General features: G+C 47.4%; 2 protein-coding genes and 1 long non-coding RNA gene across 4 annotated transcripts in view; 1 reads left to right on the top strand and 2 right to left on the bottom strand.

Moving 5' to 3' along the window:
* Positions 1–18,056, top strand: part of LOC135518440 (leucine-rich repeat-containing protein 19-like) — a 95,976-nt gene that overhangs the window by 29,780 nt on the left and 48,140 nt on the right. The gene's annotated exons all lie outside the window — the stretch shown is intronic.
* Positions 7,294–10,196, bottom strand: LOC135518439 (uncharacterized). The gene is made up of 2 exons (XR_010452152.1): positions 8,322–10,196; positions 7,294–8,264 (listed from the first exon to the last, which is right to left on the bottom strand). It is a non-coding gene; the product is annotated as an uncharacterized LOC135518439 (long non-coding RNA).
* The window catches only part of LOC135518471 (MOB kinase activator 3B-like), a gene marked incomplete at its 5' end in the record, with an annotated part of 10,418 nt that continues 2,592 nt past the window's right edge, over positions 10,231–18,056 (bottom strand). The window contains one exon of the mRNA XM_064943644.1: positions 10,231–10,880. Coding sequence (XP_064799716.1) covers positions 10,851–10,880 — 30 coding nt within the window. The remainder of the gene's footprint in view (positions 10,881–18,056) is intronic.

Raw genomic sequence — 18,056 nt, 5'->3', positions numbered from 1 at the left:
TTCTGTAGTCCCTGTGGGGAGATTCTGTAGTCCCTGTGGGGAGATTCTGTAGTCCCTGTGGGGAGATTCTGTAGTCCCCGTGGGGAGATTCTGTAGTCCCTGTGGGGAGATTCTGTAGTCCCTGTGGGGAGATTCTGTAGTCCCTGTGGGGAGATTCTGTAGTCCATGTGGGGAGATTCTGTAGTCCCTGTGGGGAGATTCTGTAGTCCCTGTGGGGAGATTCTGTAGTCCCTGTGGGGAGATTCTGTAGTCCCTGTGGGGAGATTCTGTAGTCCATGTGGGGAGATTCTGTAGTCCATGTGGGGAGATTCTGTAGTCCCTGTGGGGAGATTCTGTAGTCCCTGTGGGGAGATTCTGTAGTCCCTGTGGGGAGATTCTGTAGTCCATGTGGGGAGATTCTGTAGTCCCTGTGGGGAGATTCTGTAGTCCATGTGGGGAGATTCTGTAGTCCATGTGGGGAGATTCTGTAGTCCATGTGGGGAGATTCTGTAGTCCCCGTGGGGAGATTCTGTAGTCCCTGTGGGGAGATTCTGTAGTCCCTGTGGGGAGATTCTGTAGTCCCTGTGGGGAGATTCTGTAGTCCCTGTGGGGAGATTCTGTAGTCCCCGTGGGGAGATTCTGTAGTCCCCGTGGGGAGATTCTGTAGTCCCCGTGGGGAGATTCTGTAGTCCCTGTGGGGAGATTCTGTAGTCCCTGTGGGGAGATTCTGTAGTCCCTGTGGGGAGATTCTGTAGTCCCTGTGGGGAGATTCTGTAGTCCCCGTGGGGATATTCTGTAGTCCCCGTGGGGAGATTCTGTAGTCCCCGTGGGGATATTCTGTAGTCCCTGTGGGGAGATTCTGTAGTCCCCGTGGGGAGATTCTGTAGTCCATGTGGGGAGATTCTGTAGTCCCCGTGGGGAGATTCTGTAGTCCCCGTGGGGATATTCTGTAGTCCCTGTGGGGAGATTCTGTAGTCCATGTGGGGAGATTCTGTAGTCCATGTGAGGAGATTCTGTAGTCCCTGTGGGGAGATTCTGTAGTCCCTGTGGGGAGATTCTGTAGTCCCCGTGGGGAGATTCTGTAGTCCCTGTGAGGAGATTCTGTAGTCCCTGTGGGGAGATTCTGTAGTCCCTGTGGGGAGATTCTGTAGTCCCTGTGGGGAGATTCTGTAGTCCCTGTGGGGAGATTCTGTAGTCCCTGTGGGGAGATTCTGTAGTCCCTGTGGGGAGATTCTGTAGTCCCTGTGGGGAGATTCTGTAGTCCCTGTGGGGAGATTCTGTAGTCCCTGTGGGGAGATTCTGTAGTCCCTGTGGGGAGATTCTGTAGTCCCCGTGGGGAGATTCTGTAGTCCCTGTGGGGAGATTCTGTAGTCCCTGTGGGGAGATTCTGTAGTCCCTGTGGGGAGATTCTGTAGTCCCTGTGGGGAGATTCTGTAGTCCCTGTGGGGAGATTCTGTAGTCCCCGTGGGGAGATTCTGTAGTCCCTGTGGGGAGATTCTGTAGTCCCTGTGGGGAGATTCTGTAGTCCCCGTGGGGAGATTCTGTAGTCCCTGTGGGGAGATTCTGTAGTCCCCGTGGGGAGATTCTGTAGTCCCTGTGGGGAGATTCTGTAGTCCCTGTGGGGAGATTCTGTAGTCCCTGTGGGGAGATTCTGTAGTCCCTGTGGGGAGATTCTGCAGTCCCTGTGGGGAGATTCTGTAGTCCATGTGGGGAGATTCTGTAGTCCCTGTGGGGAGATTCTGCAGTCCCTGTGGGGAGATTCTGTAGTCCCCGTGGGGAGATTCTGTAGTCCCTGTGGGGAGATTCTGTAGTCCCTGTGAGGAGATTCTGTAGTCCCTGTGGGGAGATTCTGTAGTCCCTGTGGGGAGATTCTGCAGTCCCTGTGGGGAGATTCTGTAGTCCATGTGAGGAGATTCTGTAGTCCCTGTGGGGAGATTCTGTAGTCCCTGTGGGGAGATTCTGTAGTCCCTGTGGGGAGATTCTGTAGTCCCCGTGGGGAGATTCTGTAGTCCCTGTGGGGAGATTCTGTAGTCCCTGTGGGGAGATTCTGTAGTCCATGTGGGGAGATTCTGTAGTCCCTGTGGGGAGATTCTGTAGTCCCTGTGGGGAGATTCTGTAGTCCCTGTGGGGAGATTCTGTAGTCCCTGTGGGGAGATTCTGTAGTCCCTGTGGGGAGATTCTGTAGTCCCTGTGGGGAGATTCTGTAGTCCATGTGGGGAGATTCTGTAGTCCCTGTGGGGAGATTCTGTAGTCCCCGTGGGGAGATTCTGCTTCAAGCGCCTTCCGTTTTGGAATAACCAGTGCGCCAGAGATCTTTCACAGGGAGATGAGCTCCTGAGAGGACGGATGACATACTGGTCTATGGTGCAGCAAACAAGGGGAAAACACAACAGGAATCTGAGCAAAGTGCTACAGACCATCAAAGAGTCAGGACTTAAGAGCCCAATCCAGTAGTCAGTTATACCACAGTTGGTATACAGGAAGTTGTAGAGCTAGGGAGAGTGTGTCTAGGGTTCTTTTTCCTTTCGCCTCTAAGTTCTCTCATTTATCCTCAAGGAGACTCATGACTTGGAATACTTGCTGTTGCCATGACAAACAGTCTCCTGCCTTTTACAAAACATTTTTTTACATTTAAATTTTATTTTTTACAACCATCCATTTCATAAATGGGAGACATTAGAGATGAGTTAATCAGACGAAGAGATTAGAGATGAGTTAATCAGACGAAGAGATTAGAGATGAGTTAATCAGACGAAGAGATTAGAGATGAGTTAATCAGACGAAGAGATTAGAGATGAGTTAATCAGACGAAGACATTAGAGATGAGTTAATCAGACGAAGAGATTAGAGATGAGTTAATCAGACAAAGAGATTGGAGATGAGTTAATCAGAGGAAGAGATTGGAGATGAGTTAATCAGACGAAGAGATTAGAGATGAGTTAATCAGACGAAGAGATTAGGTTTCCGGTTCCGGGTTGGAGCGAGCGGTCGCATCTACACTTCGGTCCGCAGGTAGTATAACTTTTCATTACATTTTCATTACATTTCATTATATAGTACAACGGTTTGATTTGTCTAATCTTAGCAATTTCTTCTTAGCTAGCTACATAGCCGTCTTTGTATCAAAGATAATTGCGTAATTATCGTATTTCGTCGTCCTAACGTAGTCTACACTGCTATCTGCCCAGCAGCTAGCTAACGTCTACTAGCACTGTAGAAACTATTACACTCAACTGAACGACTCGATTAGTGTAGTGTTAGCTAGCTACATAGCTGTCTTTGCTGTCTTCGTATCCAAGATAATTGTGTAGTTTAGAGTGTGTAGACTTAGAGTGATTATCTTAATTTACCGAGGTTAGCTAGCCAGCTATTTGTCGTCCTTAACGTAGGACATACTGCTAGCTAGCTAGCCAACAGCTAGCCAACGTCTACTGAATAGAACTTCAACAACCCGGTCAACATTCCGCTCGCTCCACAGGTAGTATCACATTTTCATTTCACTTCATTACAGTACAACGGTTTGATTTGTTTGATCGTAGCTAGCTAGCTACATAGCCGTCTTTGTATCTAAGACAGTGTAGTCTAGAGCGATTTTCTAGGTTAGCTAGCCAGCTATTGTCGTTCTTTTAACGTAACGTAATGTAATCAATACTGCTAGCTAGCCAGCTAGCCCCCGAATAGCTGCACTGTAGAAACTATTACACTCGACGGAACGACTTGATTAGTGTAGTGTCAACAACGCAGCCACTGCCAGCTAGCCTACAAAGTCAACAACGCAGCCACTGCCAGCTAGCCTACTCCAGCAGTACTGTATCATTTCAATCATTTTAGTCAATAAGATTCTTGCTACGTAAGCTTAACTTTCTGAACATTCGAGACGTGTAGTCCACTTGTCATTCCAATCTCCTTTGCATTAGCGTAGCCTCTTCTGTAGCCTGTCAACTATGTGTCTATCTATCCCTGTTCTCTCCTCTCTGCACAGACCATACAAACGCTCCACACCGCGTGGCCGCGGCCACCCTAATCTGGTGGTCCCAGCGCGCACGACCCACGTGGAGTTCCAGGTCTCCGGTAGCCTCTGGAACTGCCAATCTGCGGCCAACAAGGCAGAGTTCATCTCAGCCTATGCCTCCCTCCAGTCCCTCGACTTCTTGGCACTGACGGAAACATGGATCACCACAGATAACACTTCTACTCCTACTGCTCTCTCTTCGTCCGCCCACGTGTTCTCGCACACCCCGAGAGCTTCTGGTCAGCGGGGTGGTGGCACTGGGATCCTCATCTCTCCCAAGTGGTCATTCTCTCTTTCTCCCCTTACCCATCTGTCTATCGCCTCCTTTGAATTCCATGCTGTCACAGTTACCAGCCCTTTCAAGCTTAACATCCTTATCATTTATCGCCCCCAGGTTCCCTCGGAGAGTTCATCAATGAGCTTGATGCCTTGATAAGCTCCTTTCCTGAGGACGGCTCACCTCTCACAGTCCTGGGCGACTTTAACCTCCCCACGTCTACCTTTGACTCATTCCTCTCTGCCTCCTTCTTTCCACTCCTCTCCTCTTTTGACCTCACCCTCTCACCTTCCCCCCTACTCACAAGGCAGGCAATACGCTCGACCTCATCTTTACTAGATGCTGTTCTTCCACTAACCTCATTGCAACTCCCCTCCAAGTCTCCGACCACTACCTTGTATCCTTTTCCCTCTCGCTCTCATCCAACACTTCCCACACTGCCCCTACTCGGATGGTATCGCGCCGTCCCAACCTTCGCTCTCTCTCCCCCGCTACTCTCTCCTCTTCCATCCTATCATCTCTTCCCTCTGCATTTACATTTTACATTTAAGTCATTTAGCAGACGCTCTTATCCAGAGCGACTTACAAATTGGTGAATTCACCTTCTGACATCCAGTGGAACAGCCACTTTACAATAGTGCATCTAAATCATTTAAGGGGGGGGGGGGGTGAGAAGGATTACTTTATCCTATCCTAGGTATTGATGCCTTGATAAGCTCCTTTCTGCTCATACCTTCTCCAACCTATCTCCTGATTCTGCCTCCTCAACCCTCCTCTCTTCCCTTTCTGCATCCTTTGACTCTCTATGTCCCCTATCCTCCAGGCCGGCTCGGTCCTCCCCTCCCGCTCCGTGGCTCGACGACTCATTGCGAGCTCACAGAACAGTGCTCCGGGCAGCCGAGCGGAAATGAAGGAAAACTCGCCTCCCTGCGGACCTGGCATCCTTTCACTCCCTCCTCTCTACATTTTCCTCCTCTGTCTCTGCTGCTAAAGCCACTTTCTACCACTCTAAATTCCAAGCATCTGCCTCTAACCCTAGGAAGCTCTTTGCCACCTTCTCCTCCCTCCTGAATCCTCCTCCCCCCCCCCCTCACCAATTTGTAAGTCGCTCTGGATAAGAGCGTCTGCTAAATGACTTAAATGTAAATGTATTTAGAGATGAGTTAATCAGACGAAGAGATTAGAGATGAGTTGCTCCTCATCTTGCTCCTACCTATCTCTCTGATTTGGTCCTGCCGTACATACCTACACGTACGCTACGGTCACAAGACGCAGGCAAAGGGGTGCTCCTAATTGTCCCTAGAATTTCTAAGCAAACAGCTGGAGGCAGGGCATTCTCCTATAGAGCTCCATTTTTATGGAATGGTCTGCCTACCCATGTCAGAGACGCAAACTCGGTCTCAACCTTTAAGTCTTTACTGAAGACTCATCTCTTCAGTGGGTCATATGATTGAGTGTAGTCTGGCCCAGGAGTGGGAAGGTGAACGGAAAGGCTCTGGAGCAACGAACCACCCTTGCTGTCTCTGCCTGGCCGGTTCCCCTCTTTCCACTGGGATTCTCTGCCTCTAACCCTATTACAGGGGCTGAGTCACTGGCTTACTGTGGCTCTCATGCCGTCCCTGGAAGGGGTGCGTCACCTGAGTGGGTTGATTCACTGATGTGGTCATCCTGTCTGGGTTGGCACCCCCCCTTGGGTTGTGCCATGGCGGAGATCTTTGCGGGCCATACTCAGCTTTGTCTCAGGATGGTAAGTTGGTGGTTGAAGATATGATTGAGTGTAGTCTGGCCCAGGAGTGGGAAGGTGAACGGAAAGGCTCTGGAGCAACGAACCACCCTTGCTGTCTCTGCCTGGCCGGTTCCCCTCTTTCCACTGGGATTCTCTGCCTCTAACCCTTTTACAGGGGCTGAGTCACTGGCTTACTGTGGCTCTCATGCCGTCCTTGGAAGGGGTGCGTCACCTGAGTGGGTTGATTCACTGATGTGGTCATCCTGTCTGGGTTGGCACCCCCCCTTGGGTTGTGCCATGGCGGAGATCTTTGCGGGCCATACTCAGCTTTGTCTCAGGATGGTAAGTTGGTGGTTGAAGATATCCCTCTAGTGGTGTGGGGGCTGTGCTTTGGCAAAGTGGGTGGGGTTATATCCTTCCTGTTTGGCCTTGTCCGGGGGTGTCCTCGGATGGGGCCACAGTGTCTCCTGACCCCTCCTGTCTCAGCCGCCAGTATTTATGCTGCAGTAGTTTATGTGTCGGGGGGCTGGGGTCAGTTTGTTATATCTGGAGTACTTATCCTGTCCAATTCGGTGTCCTGTGTGAATCTAAGTGTGCGTTCTCTAATTCTCTCCTTCTCTCTCTCGGAGGACCGGAGCCCTAGGACCATGCCCCAGGACTACCTGACATGATGACTCCTTGCTGTCCCCAGTCCACCTGGCCGTGCTGCTGCTCCAGTTTCAACTGTTCTACCTTATTATTATTCGACCATGCTGGTCATTTATGAACATTTGAACATCTTGGCCATGTTCTGTTATAATCTCTACCCGGCACAGCCAGAAGAGGACTGGCCACCCCACATAGCCTGGTTCCTCTCTAGGTTTCTTCCTAGGTTTTAGCCTTTCTAGGGAGTTTTTCCTAACCACCGTGCTTCTACACCTGCATTGCTTGCTGTTTGGGGTTTTAGGCTGGGTTTCTGTACAGCACTTTGAGATATCAGCTGATGTACGAAGGGCTATATAAATAAATTTGATTTGATTTAATCAGACGAAGAGATTAGAGATGAGTTAATCAGACGAAGAGATTAGAGATGAGTTAATCAGACGAAGACATTAGAGATGAGTTAATCAGACGAAGAGATTAGAGATGAGTTAATCAGACGAAGACATTAGAGATGAGTTAATCAGACGAAGACATTAGAGATGAGTTAATCAGACGAAGAGATTGAAGCTCCGCGTTTCTCTCAACAACAGATGTACACAACAACAGTAGAATGTGAAACTACCCCCCCCCCAAATGAAATGACAGGAAGAGTCTGAGAAAGGAATCAAAATACACTTTATTATTTCTGGTGTAGTAAAGTTGACATGGAATCAGTCAAACAGCATTTAAAAAAACAGAACAGTAAATATATGTGTCAGTGTTTTTTTGAGTAAAAACAGAATAAACATTCAGCTACTGTGTAAGACCGAGGCTGGGCCTTTTACACCTTAGGCTACAGACTGTGATGATTGTATTGACAGACTGGATGGTCAGTGTTGTTAAAGTCTCATACAGGACTACCATATTCCCCAGGACAAAGATGTCAGCACTGCAGGTTCAGATTTAAATAGAAAGAAGTCCTCACGGTGAAGTGATTGAAAAACATGATCAATGATTGATGTACATCTTACTTGAAGCTAACAGCACTTTAAAGGACCTGTGAAACTACCAAAGCTACAGTTGGTTATTCCATTTGTACTGCCGTTATTGATCATTCTGGGTACCTGAAGTCAAGTCACAGTATTTAAGTTCTCAACAACAAAAATGTGGAAGAAACACCGCTGTCCATATGCTTTTGAATCATAAAAACGTACACAGATGAAACATCAAATTAACTCGACGTGATTCAACAAATAAATGTCATTGTTCTAAACTATAAACTAAGCAATCACAGATTCAACCACATGAACAGCAGCTAAATCATAACGGCTCCCAGCCAAACACACGGTGACACTTGTCATGTCTTGCAAGGTTAAACTCACAAAACAGACTCAATTAAGGAAATCAACTGAATGATTTGGCCGTCTCCACACTAAAGACCGTTATTACAAACACATGAGAACTTGAAAATCATCACAAGATGTTATCTGTTCATTTGAAAAGTACCAGGAAAAGCAGGTTTCCGAGACAAGACATAATTAAACAACAAAAACAATGTCCTCGTTGGAGAGGAAATGGACAAACTGTAACCAACACTGAGGAAACGTCTGTATCCGTCCACATCAAATACCTCATCCGTGTATCATTACCTCATCCGTGTATAATTACCTCATCCGTGTATCATTACCTCATCCTTGTGTCATTACCTCATCCGTGTATCATTACCTCATCCGTGTATCATTACCTCATCAGTGCATTAAAACCTCATCTGTGTATCAATACCTCATCAGTGTATTAAAACCTCATCCGTGTATCATTACCTCATCAGTGTATTAAAACCTCATCCGTGTATCAATACCTCATCCGTGTATCATTACCTCATCCGTGTATCATTACCTAATCCGTGTATCATTACCTCATCAGTGTATTAGAACCTCATCTGTGTATCAATACCTCATCCGTGTATCATTACCTCATCCGTGTATCATTACCTCATCCGTGTATCATTACCTCATCAGTGTATTAAAACCTCATCTGTGTATCAATACCTCATCCGTGTATCATTACCTCATCCGTGTATCATTACCTCATCAGTGAATTAAAACCTCATCAGTGTAACAAAACCTCATCAGTGAATTAAAACCTCATCAGTGAATTAAAACCTCATCAGTGAATTAAAACCTTATCAGTGTACTAAAACCTCATCAGTGTATTAAAACCTAATCCGTGTATCATTACCTCATCAGTGTATCATTACCTCATCAGTGTATTAAAACCTCATCCGTGTATCATTACCTCATCAGTGTATTAAAACCTCATCAGTGTATCATTACCTCATCCGTGTATCATTACCTCATCTGTGTATCATTACCTCACCGTGTATCATTACCTCATCAGTGTATTAAAACCTCATATGTGTATCATTACCTCATCAGTGTATTAAAACCTCATCAGTGTATCATTACCTCATCCATGAATCATTACCTCATCAGTGTATCATTACCTCACCCGTGTATAATTACCTCATCAGTGTACTAAAACCTCATCAGTGTACCAAAACCTCATCAGTGTACCAAAACCTCATCAGTGTATCAAAACTTCATCAGTGTATCATTATCTCATCAGTGTATTAAAACATAATCCGTGTATCATTACCTCATCAGTGTATTAAAACCTCATCCGTGTATCATTACCTCATCAGTGTATTAAAACCTCATCCGTGTATCATTACCTCATCAGTGTATTAAAACATAATCCGTGAATTAAAACCTCATCAGTGTATTAAAACCTCATCAGTGACGTGGTGATACAGAGGGAGGTCCTCATCAGTGATGTGGTGACACAGAGGGAGGTCCTCATCAGTGATGTGGTGATACAGAGGGAGGTCCTCATCAGTGATGTGGTGATACAGAGGGAGGTCCTCCTCAACGACGTGGTGATACAGAGGGAGGTCCTCCTCAGTGACGTGGTGATACAGAGGGAGGTCCTCCTCAGTGACGTGGTGATACAGAGGGAGGTCCTCCTCAACGACGTGGTGATACAGAGGGAGGTCCTCCTCAGTGACGTGGTGATACAGAGGGAGGTCCTCCTCAGTGATGTGGTGATACAGAGGGAGGTCCTCCTCAGTGATGTGGTGACACAGAGGGAGGTCCTCCTCAACGATGTGGTGACACAGAGGGAGGTCCTCCTCAGTGACGTGGTGATACAGAGGGAGGTCCTCCTCAACGACGTGGTGATACAGAGGGAGGTCCTCCTCAGTGATGTGGTGATACAGAGGGAGGTCCTCCTCAACGACGTGGTGACACAGAGGGAGGTCCTCCTCAGTGATGTGGTGATACAGAGGGAGGTCCTCATCAGTGATGTGGTGACACAGAGGGAGGTCCTCCTCAGTGACGTGGTGATACAGAGGGAGGTCCTCCTCAGTGATGTGGTGATACAGAGGGAGGTCCTCCTCAGTGATGTGGTGACACAGAGGGAGGTCCTCCTCAGTGATGTGGTGATACAGAGGGAGGTCCTCCTCAGTGACGTGGTGATACAGAGGGAGGTCCTCCTCAGTGACGTGGTGATACAGAGGGAGGTCCTCCTCAGTGATGTGGTGATACAGAGGAGGTCCTCCTCAGTGACGTGGTGATACAGAGGGAGGTCCTCCTCAGTGACGTGGTGACACAGAGGGAGGTCCTCCTCAGTGACGTGGTGACACAGAGGGAGGTCCTCCTCAACGACGTGGTGATACAGAGGGAGGTCCTCCTCAATGACGTGGTGATACAGAGGGAGGTCCTCCTCAACGACGTGGTGATACAGAGGGAGGTCCTCCTCAACGACGTGGTGATACAGAGGGAGGTCCTTAATGTAAACTACAGTAGAAATAGTAGAATGTCTTTGCTACAGTGTCCATCCATCATCCATCCATTCATTCATCTATCTATCCATCTAGCCAGCATCCATCCATCATCCATTCATTCGTTTGTTCATTCGTTCATTCATTTATTCATTAATCCATATAGCCAGCCAGCCAGCCAGCCAGCCAGCCAGCCAGCCAGGTATATCTGCAGGTAGAAGGTTCTTCTCTTGCTATCAGAATGACAGTGATGACATCGAGCTAGTTGAATCACACTGATGACGTCATCAAGCTTCAGAGTCAACTGTGTACCCCTCCGTATCTCCATGGTAACCTCCTGCTGTGCCAGCAGGGCATCCCAGACAATCCTCAGCTGCTCCAGTAGTTCTGCTACTCCTCAGTGACACATCCCAGAAGTCATCTCTTTCTGGACGAGAGAAAAGGAACACACAGTTATACGATGTTAACACACACATCCTGCCTGTTAGACACAAGGTCAACATGTTAACACATCCTGTTAGACACAAGGTCAACATGTTGACACATCCTGTTAGACACAAGGTCAACATGTTAACACATCCTGTTCGACACAAGGTCAACATGTTAACACATCCTGTTAGACACAAGGTCAACATGTTAACACATCCTGTTAGACACAAGGTCAACATGTTAACACATCCTGTTCGACACAAGGTCAACATGTTGACACATCCTGTTAGACACAAGGTCAACATGTTGACACATCCTGTTCGACACAAGGTCAACATGTTGACACATCCTGTTAGACACAAGGTCAACATGTTGACACATCCTGCCTGTTAGACACAAGGTCAACATGTTGACACATCCTGTTCGACACAAGGTCAACATGTTGACACATCCTGTTAGACACAAGGTCAACATGTTGACACATCCTGCCTGTTAGACACAAGGTCAACATGTTGACACATCCTGTTCGACACAAGGTCAACATGTTGACACATCCTGTTAGACACAAGGTCAACATGTTGACACATCCTGTTAGACACAAGGTCAACATGTTGACACATCCTGTTCGACACAAGGTCAACATGTTGACACATCCTGATAGACACAAGGTCAACATGTTGACACATCCTGTTAGACACAAGGTCAACATGTTGACACATCCTGTTAGACACAAGGTCAACATGTTGACACATCCTGTTAGACACAAGGTCAACATGTTGACACATCCTGTTAGACACAAGGTCAACATGTTGACACATCCTGTTAGACACAAGGTCAACATGTTGACACATCCTGTTAGACACAAGGTCAACATGTTGACACATCCTGCCTGTTAGACACAAGGTCAACATGTTGACACATCCTGTTAGACACAAGGTCAACATGTTGACACATCCTGTTAGACACAAGGTCAACATGTTGACACATCCTGTTAGACACAAGGTCAACATGTTGGCACATCCTGTTAGACACAAGGTCAACATGTTGACACATCCTGTTAGACACAAGGTCAACATGTTAACACATCCTGTTAGACACAAGGTCAACATGTTGACACATCCTGTTAGACACAAGGTCAACATGTTGACACATCCTGTTAGACACAAGGTCAACATGTTGACACATCCTGCCTGTTAGACACAAGGTCAACATGTTGACACATCCTGTTAGACACAAGGTCAACATGTTGACACATCCTGTTAGACACAAGGTCAACATGTTGACACATCCTGTTAGACACAAGGTCAACATGTTGACACATCCTGCCTGTTAGACACAAGGTCAACATGTTGACACATCCTGTTAGACACAAGGTCAACATGTTGACACATCCTGTTAGACACAAGGTCAACATGTTGACACATCCTGTTAGACACAAGGTCAACATGTTGACACATCCTGCCTGTTAGACACAAGGTCAACATGTTGACACATCCTGTTAGACACAAGGTCAACATGTTAACACATCCTGCCTGTTAGACACAAGGTCAACATGTTGACACATCCTGTTAGACACAAGGTCAACATGTTGACACATCCTGTTAGACACAAGGTCAACATGTTGACACATCCTGTTAGACACAAGGTCAACATGTTGGCACATCCTGCCTGTTAGACACAAGGTCAACATGTTGACACATCCTGTTAGACACAAGGTCAACATGTTGACACATCCTGATAGACACAAGGTCAACATGTTGACACATCCTGTTAGACACAAGGTCAACATGTTGACACATCCTGTTAGACACAAGGTCAACATGTTAACACATCCTGTTAGACACAAGGTCAACATGTTGACACATCCTGTTAGACACAAGGTCAACATGTTGACACATCCTGTTAGACACAAGGTCAACATGTTAACACATCCTGTTAGACACAAGGTCAACATGTTGACACATCCTGTTAGACACAAGGTCAACATGTTGACACATCCTGTTAGACACAAGGTCAACATGTTAACACATCCTGTTAGACACAAGGTCAACATGTTAACACATCCTGTTAGACACAAGGTCAACATGTTGACACATCCTGTTAGACATGAGGTCAACATGTTGACACATCCTGTTAGACACAAGGTCAACATGTTGACACATCCTGTTAGACACAAGGTCAACATGTTGACACATCCTGTTAGACATGAGGTCAACATGTTGACACATCCTGTTAGACATGAGGTCAACCTACCAACACACACATTCATCTTCTTCACATCTATCACTCCAGTGTTTAATTGCTATACTGTAATTACTTCGCCACTACGGGCTATTTATTGCCTTTACCTCCCTTATCTTACCTCATTTACACTCTCTCCATCCTCCTCATACCCTACCTCTTCTCTCTCTCTCCTCCTCATACCATACCTCTTCTCTCTCTCCTCCTCATACCCTACCTCTTCTCTCTCCTCCTCATACCATACCTCTTCTCTCTCTCCTTCTCATACCCTACCTCTTCTCTCTCTCCTCCTCATATCCTACCTCTTCTCTCTCCTCCTCATACCCTACCTCTTCTCTCTCTCCTCCTCATACCCTACCTCTTCTCTCTCTCCTCCTCCTCATACCCTACCTCTTCTCTCTCTCCCTCCTCATATCCTACCTCTTCTCTCTCCTCCTCATACCATATCTCTTCTCTCTCCTCCTCATTACCCTACCTCTTCTCTCTCTCCCTCCTCATACCCTACCTCTTCTCTCTCTCCTCCTCATACCCTACCTCTTCTCTCTCTCCTCCTCATATCCTACCTCTTCTCTCTCCTCCTCATACCATACCTCTTCTCTCTCTCCTCCTCATACCCTACCTCTTCTCTCTCTCCTCCTCATATCCTACCTCTTCTCTCTCCTCCTCATACCCTACCTCTTCTCTTTTCCTCCTCATACCATACCACTTCTCTCTCCTCCTCATACCCTACCTCTTCTCTCTCTCCTCCTCATACCATACCTCTTCTCTCTCTCCTCCTCCTCATACCCTACCTCTTCTCTCTCCTCCTCATACCCTACCTCTTCTCTCTCCTCCTCATACCCTACCTCTTCTCTCTCTCCTTCTCATACCCTACCTCTTCTCTCTCTCCTCCTCATATCCTACCTCTTCTCTCTCCTCCTCATACCCTACCTCTTCTCTCTCTCCTCCTCATACCCTACCTCTTCTCTCTCTCCTCCTCATACCCTACCTCTTCTCTCTCTCCTCCTCATATCCTACCTCTTCTCTCTCCTCCTCATACCATATCTCTCTTCTCTCTCCTCCTCATACCCTACCTCTTCTCTCTCTCCTCCTCATACCCTACCTCTTCTCTCTCTCCTCCTCATACCCTACCTCTTCTTCTCTCCTCCTCTCATATCCTACCTCTTCTCTCTCCTCCTCATACCATACCTCTTCTCTCTCTCCTCCTCATACCCTACCTCTTCTCTCTCTCCTCCTCATATCCTACCTCTTCTCTCTCCTCCTCATACCCTACCTCTTCTCTTTCCTCCTCATACCATACCACTTCTCTCTCCTCCTCATACCCTACCTCTTCTCTCTCTCCTCCTCATACCATACCTCTTCTCTCTCTCCTCCTCATACCCTACCTCTTCTCTCTCCTCCTCATACCCTACCTCTTCTCTCTCCTCCTCATACCCTACCTCTTCTCTCTCCTCCTCATACCCTACCTCTTCTCTCTCTCCTCCTCATACCCTACCTCTTCTCTCTCCTCCTCATACCATATCTCTTCTCTCTCCTCCTCATACCCTACCTCTTCTCTCTCTCCTCCTCATACCCTACCTCTTCTCTCTCTCCTCCTCATATCCTACCTCTTCTCTCTCCTCCTCATACCCTACCTCTTCTCTCCTCCTCATACCCTACCTCTTCTCTCTCTCCTCCTCATACCCTACCTCTTCTCTCTCTCCTCCTCATACCATATCTCTTCTCTCTCCCTCCTCATACCATACCACTTCTCTCTCCTCCTCATACCCTACCTCTTCTCTCTCTCTCCTCCTCATATCCTACCTCTTCTCTCTCCTCATACCCTACCTCTTCTCTCTCTCCTCCTCATACCATACCTCTTCTCTCTCTCCTCCTCATACCCTACCTCTTATCTCTCCTCCTCATACCCTACCTCTTCTCTCTCCTCCTCATACCCTACCTCTTCTCTCTCCTCCTCATACCCTACCTCTTCTCTCTCTCCTCCTCATACCCTACCTCTTCTCTCTCCCCCTCATACCATACCACTTCTCTCTCCTCCTCATACCCTACCTCTTCTCTCTCCTCCTCATATCCTACCTCTTCTCTCTCTCCTCCTCATACCCTACCTCTTCTCTCTCTCTTCTCCTCATATCCTACCTCTTCTCTCTCCTCCTCATACCCTACCTCTTCTCTCTCTCCTCCTCATACCCTACCTCTTCTCTCTCTCTTCTCCTCATATCCTACCTCTTCTCTCTCCTCCTCATACCCTACCTCTTCTCTCTCCTCCTCATACCCTACCTCTTCTCTCTCTCTCCTCCTCATACCCTACCTCTTCCTACCTCTTCTCCTCATATCCTACTTCTCTCTCTCTCCCCCTACCCTACCTCTTCTCTCTCCTCCTCATACCCTACCTCTTCTCTCTCTCTTCTCCTCATACCCTACCTCTTCTCTCTCTCCTCGTCATACCCTACCTCTTCTCTCTCTCTCCTCGTCATACCCTACCTCTTCTCTCTCTCTCCTCGTCATACCCTACCTCTTCTCTCTCTCTCCTCCTCATACCCTACCTCTTCTCTCTCTCCTCCTCATACCCTACCTCTTCTCTCTCTCTCTCCCTCCTCATACCCAACATCCTCTCTCTCTCCTCCTCATACCCAACCTTCTCTCTCTCCTCCTCATACCCTACCTCTTCTCTCTCTCTCCTCCTCATACCCAACATCCTCTCTCTCTCCACCTCATACCCAACCTTCTCTCTCCTCCTCATACCCAACCTCTTCTCTGTCTCCTCCTCATACCCTACCTCTTCTCTCTCCTGTGAGAGAACATGCTCTGTTGCCTATTAACAAAATAATTCTCCCCACCTCCTCTCGTTCCCTCTCTCCTGAGCCACCATGAGACCAAATGAGAATGATTCACATACAGGACAGAGGACAGGGGACAGGTAAATGGAAATAATTGATTATAATTATGCACTGAATATCAAACTGAACTTTGAATAATGTTTGTCCTTTAGACAACTGACCAGGCAAGTGCATTTTCAAGTTTCATATTGCTTTAAAACAAACAAACAAAAAGAAACAAACAGCTATTTTAATCAAGCAAGGAAAAAAAACAATATTAGCACAATGTTGCTTGAACTGATCATCTCAGCCTCGGATTCCTTCCTTCTCTCTGTCTGTCTGTCTGTCTGTCTGTCTGTCTGTCTGTCTGTCTGTCTGTCTGTCTGTCTGTCTGTCTGTCTGTCTGTCTGTCTCTGTCTGTCTCTGTCTGTCTCTGTCTCTGTCTCTCTCTCTCTGGGCTGTTTCATATCTGTGTGGGTGTTGGCAATCTCCTGCCTTGGTCATGGGGATCTCTTATGATAGTCAAGAGAAAGAAGCCATTGTCTATTTGCTTTTTAGCTAGGTTTTGTTAAATTATTTTTATTTTCTCGCCCCCCACTCTCCCGCCCCTCTCCCGCACCCCTCCCGCCCCTCTCCCGCCCCTCTCCCGCCCCTCTCCCGCCCCCTTATCCAGTGTTCATTGTCTGCTTGTGTTCTGTTTACAGGAACTCACTTGTAAGCCTGTTTTATATTCACATTTAAGTCAGAAGGGATTTGAGTTAAAGGAGTTTTAGGACTGAGAAGAACGTCTCTCTCTGTGTGCAAATAACAGCTCCTTTATTCATTATTCATGATCACCGAAGGCTTTTTCATTCTGAAATGTGGAAAAAGCAAGAACGCGAAAGAAGAGGTAGGGTAGGATTTATTAGACCAGGAGAGTGGGGTTTATTAGACCAGGAGAGAGGGGTTTAGTAGACCAGGAGAGAGGGGTTTAGTAGACCAGGAGAGAGGGGTTTAGTAGACCAGGAGAGTGGGGTTTATTAGACCAGGAGAGAGGGGTTTATTAGACCAGGAGAGAGGGGTTTATTAGACCAGGAGAGGGGGTTTATTAGACCAGGAGAGAGGGGTTTAGTAGACCAGGAGAGGGGTTTAGTAGACCAGGAGAGAGGGGTTTAGTAGACCAGGAGAGTGGGGTTTATTAGACCAGGAGAGAGGGGTTTATTAGACCAGGAGAGAGGGGTTTATTAGACCAGGAGAGAGGGGTTTATTAGACCAGGAGAGAGGGGTTTATTAGACCAGGAGAGAGGGGTTTAGTAGACCAGGAGAGAGGGTTTAGTAGACCAGGAGAGTGGGGTTTATTAGACCAGGAGAGAGGGGTTTATTAGACCAGGAGAGAGGGGTTTAGTAGACCAGGAGAGAGGGGTTTAGTAGACCAGGAGAGAGGGGTTTATTAGACCAGGAGAGAGGGGTTTATTAGACCAGGAGAGAGGGGTTTATTAGACCAGGAGAGAGGGTTTATTAGACCAGGAGAGAGGGGTTTAGTAGACCAGGAGAGAGGGGTTTAGTAGACCAGGAGAGAGGGGTTTAGTAGACCAGGAGAGGGGTTTAGTAGACCAGGAGAGAGGGGTTTAGTAGACCAGGAGAGTGGGGTTTATTAGACCAGGAGAGGGGGTTTATTAGACCAGGAGAGGGGGTTTAGTAGACCAGGAGAGAGGGGCTTAGTAGACCAGGAGAGAGGGGTTTAGTAGACCAGGAGAGAGGGGTTTAGTAGACCAGGAGAGGGGTTTAGTAGACCAGGAGAGTGGGGTTTAGTAGACCAGGAGAGAGGGGTTTGTAGACCAGGAGAGAGGGGTTTAGTAGACCAGGAGAGAGGGGTTTATTAGACCAGGAGAGAGGGGTTTAGTAGACCAGGAGAGAGGGGTTTAGTAGACCAGGAGAGTGGGGTTTAGTAGACCAGGAGAGAGGGGTTTAGTAGACCAGGAGAGTGGGGTTTAGTAGACCAGGAGAGAGGGGTTTATTAGACCAGGAGAGTGGGGTTTAGTAGACCAGGAGAGAGGGGTTTAGTAGACCAGAAGAGTGGGGTTTAGTAGACCAGGAGAGAGGTGTTTAGTAGACCAGGAGAGAGGGGTTTAGTAGAC

The sequence above is a fragment of the Oncorhynchus masou genome, chromosome 28 (assembly GCF_036934945.1).
Source record: "Oncorhynchus masou masou isolate Uvic2021 chromosome 28, UVic_Omas_1.1, whole genome shotgun sequence".
Taxonomy (NCBI): domain Eukaryota; kingdom Metazoa; phylum Chordata; class Actinopteri; order Salmoniformes; family Salmonidae; genus Oncorhynchus; species Oncorhynchus masou.
The sequence above is the reverse complement of the archived record's forward strand: the minus strand, read 5'-3'. Positions and strand labels throughout refer to the sequence as shown.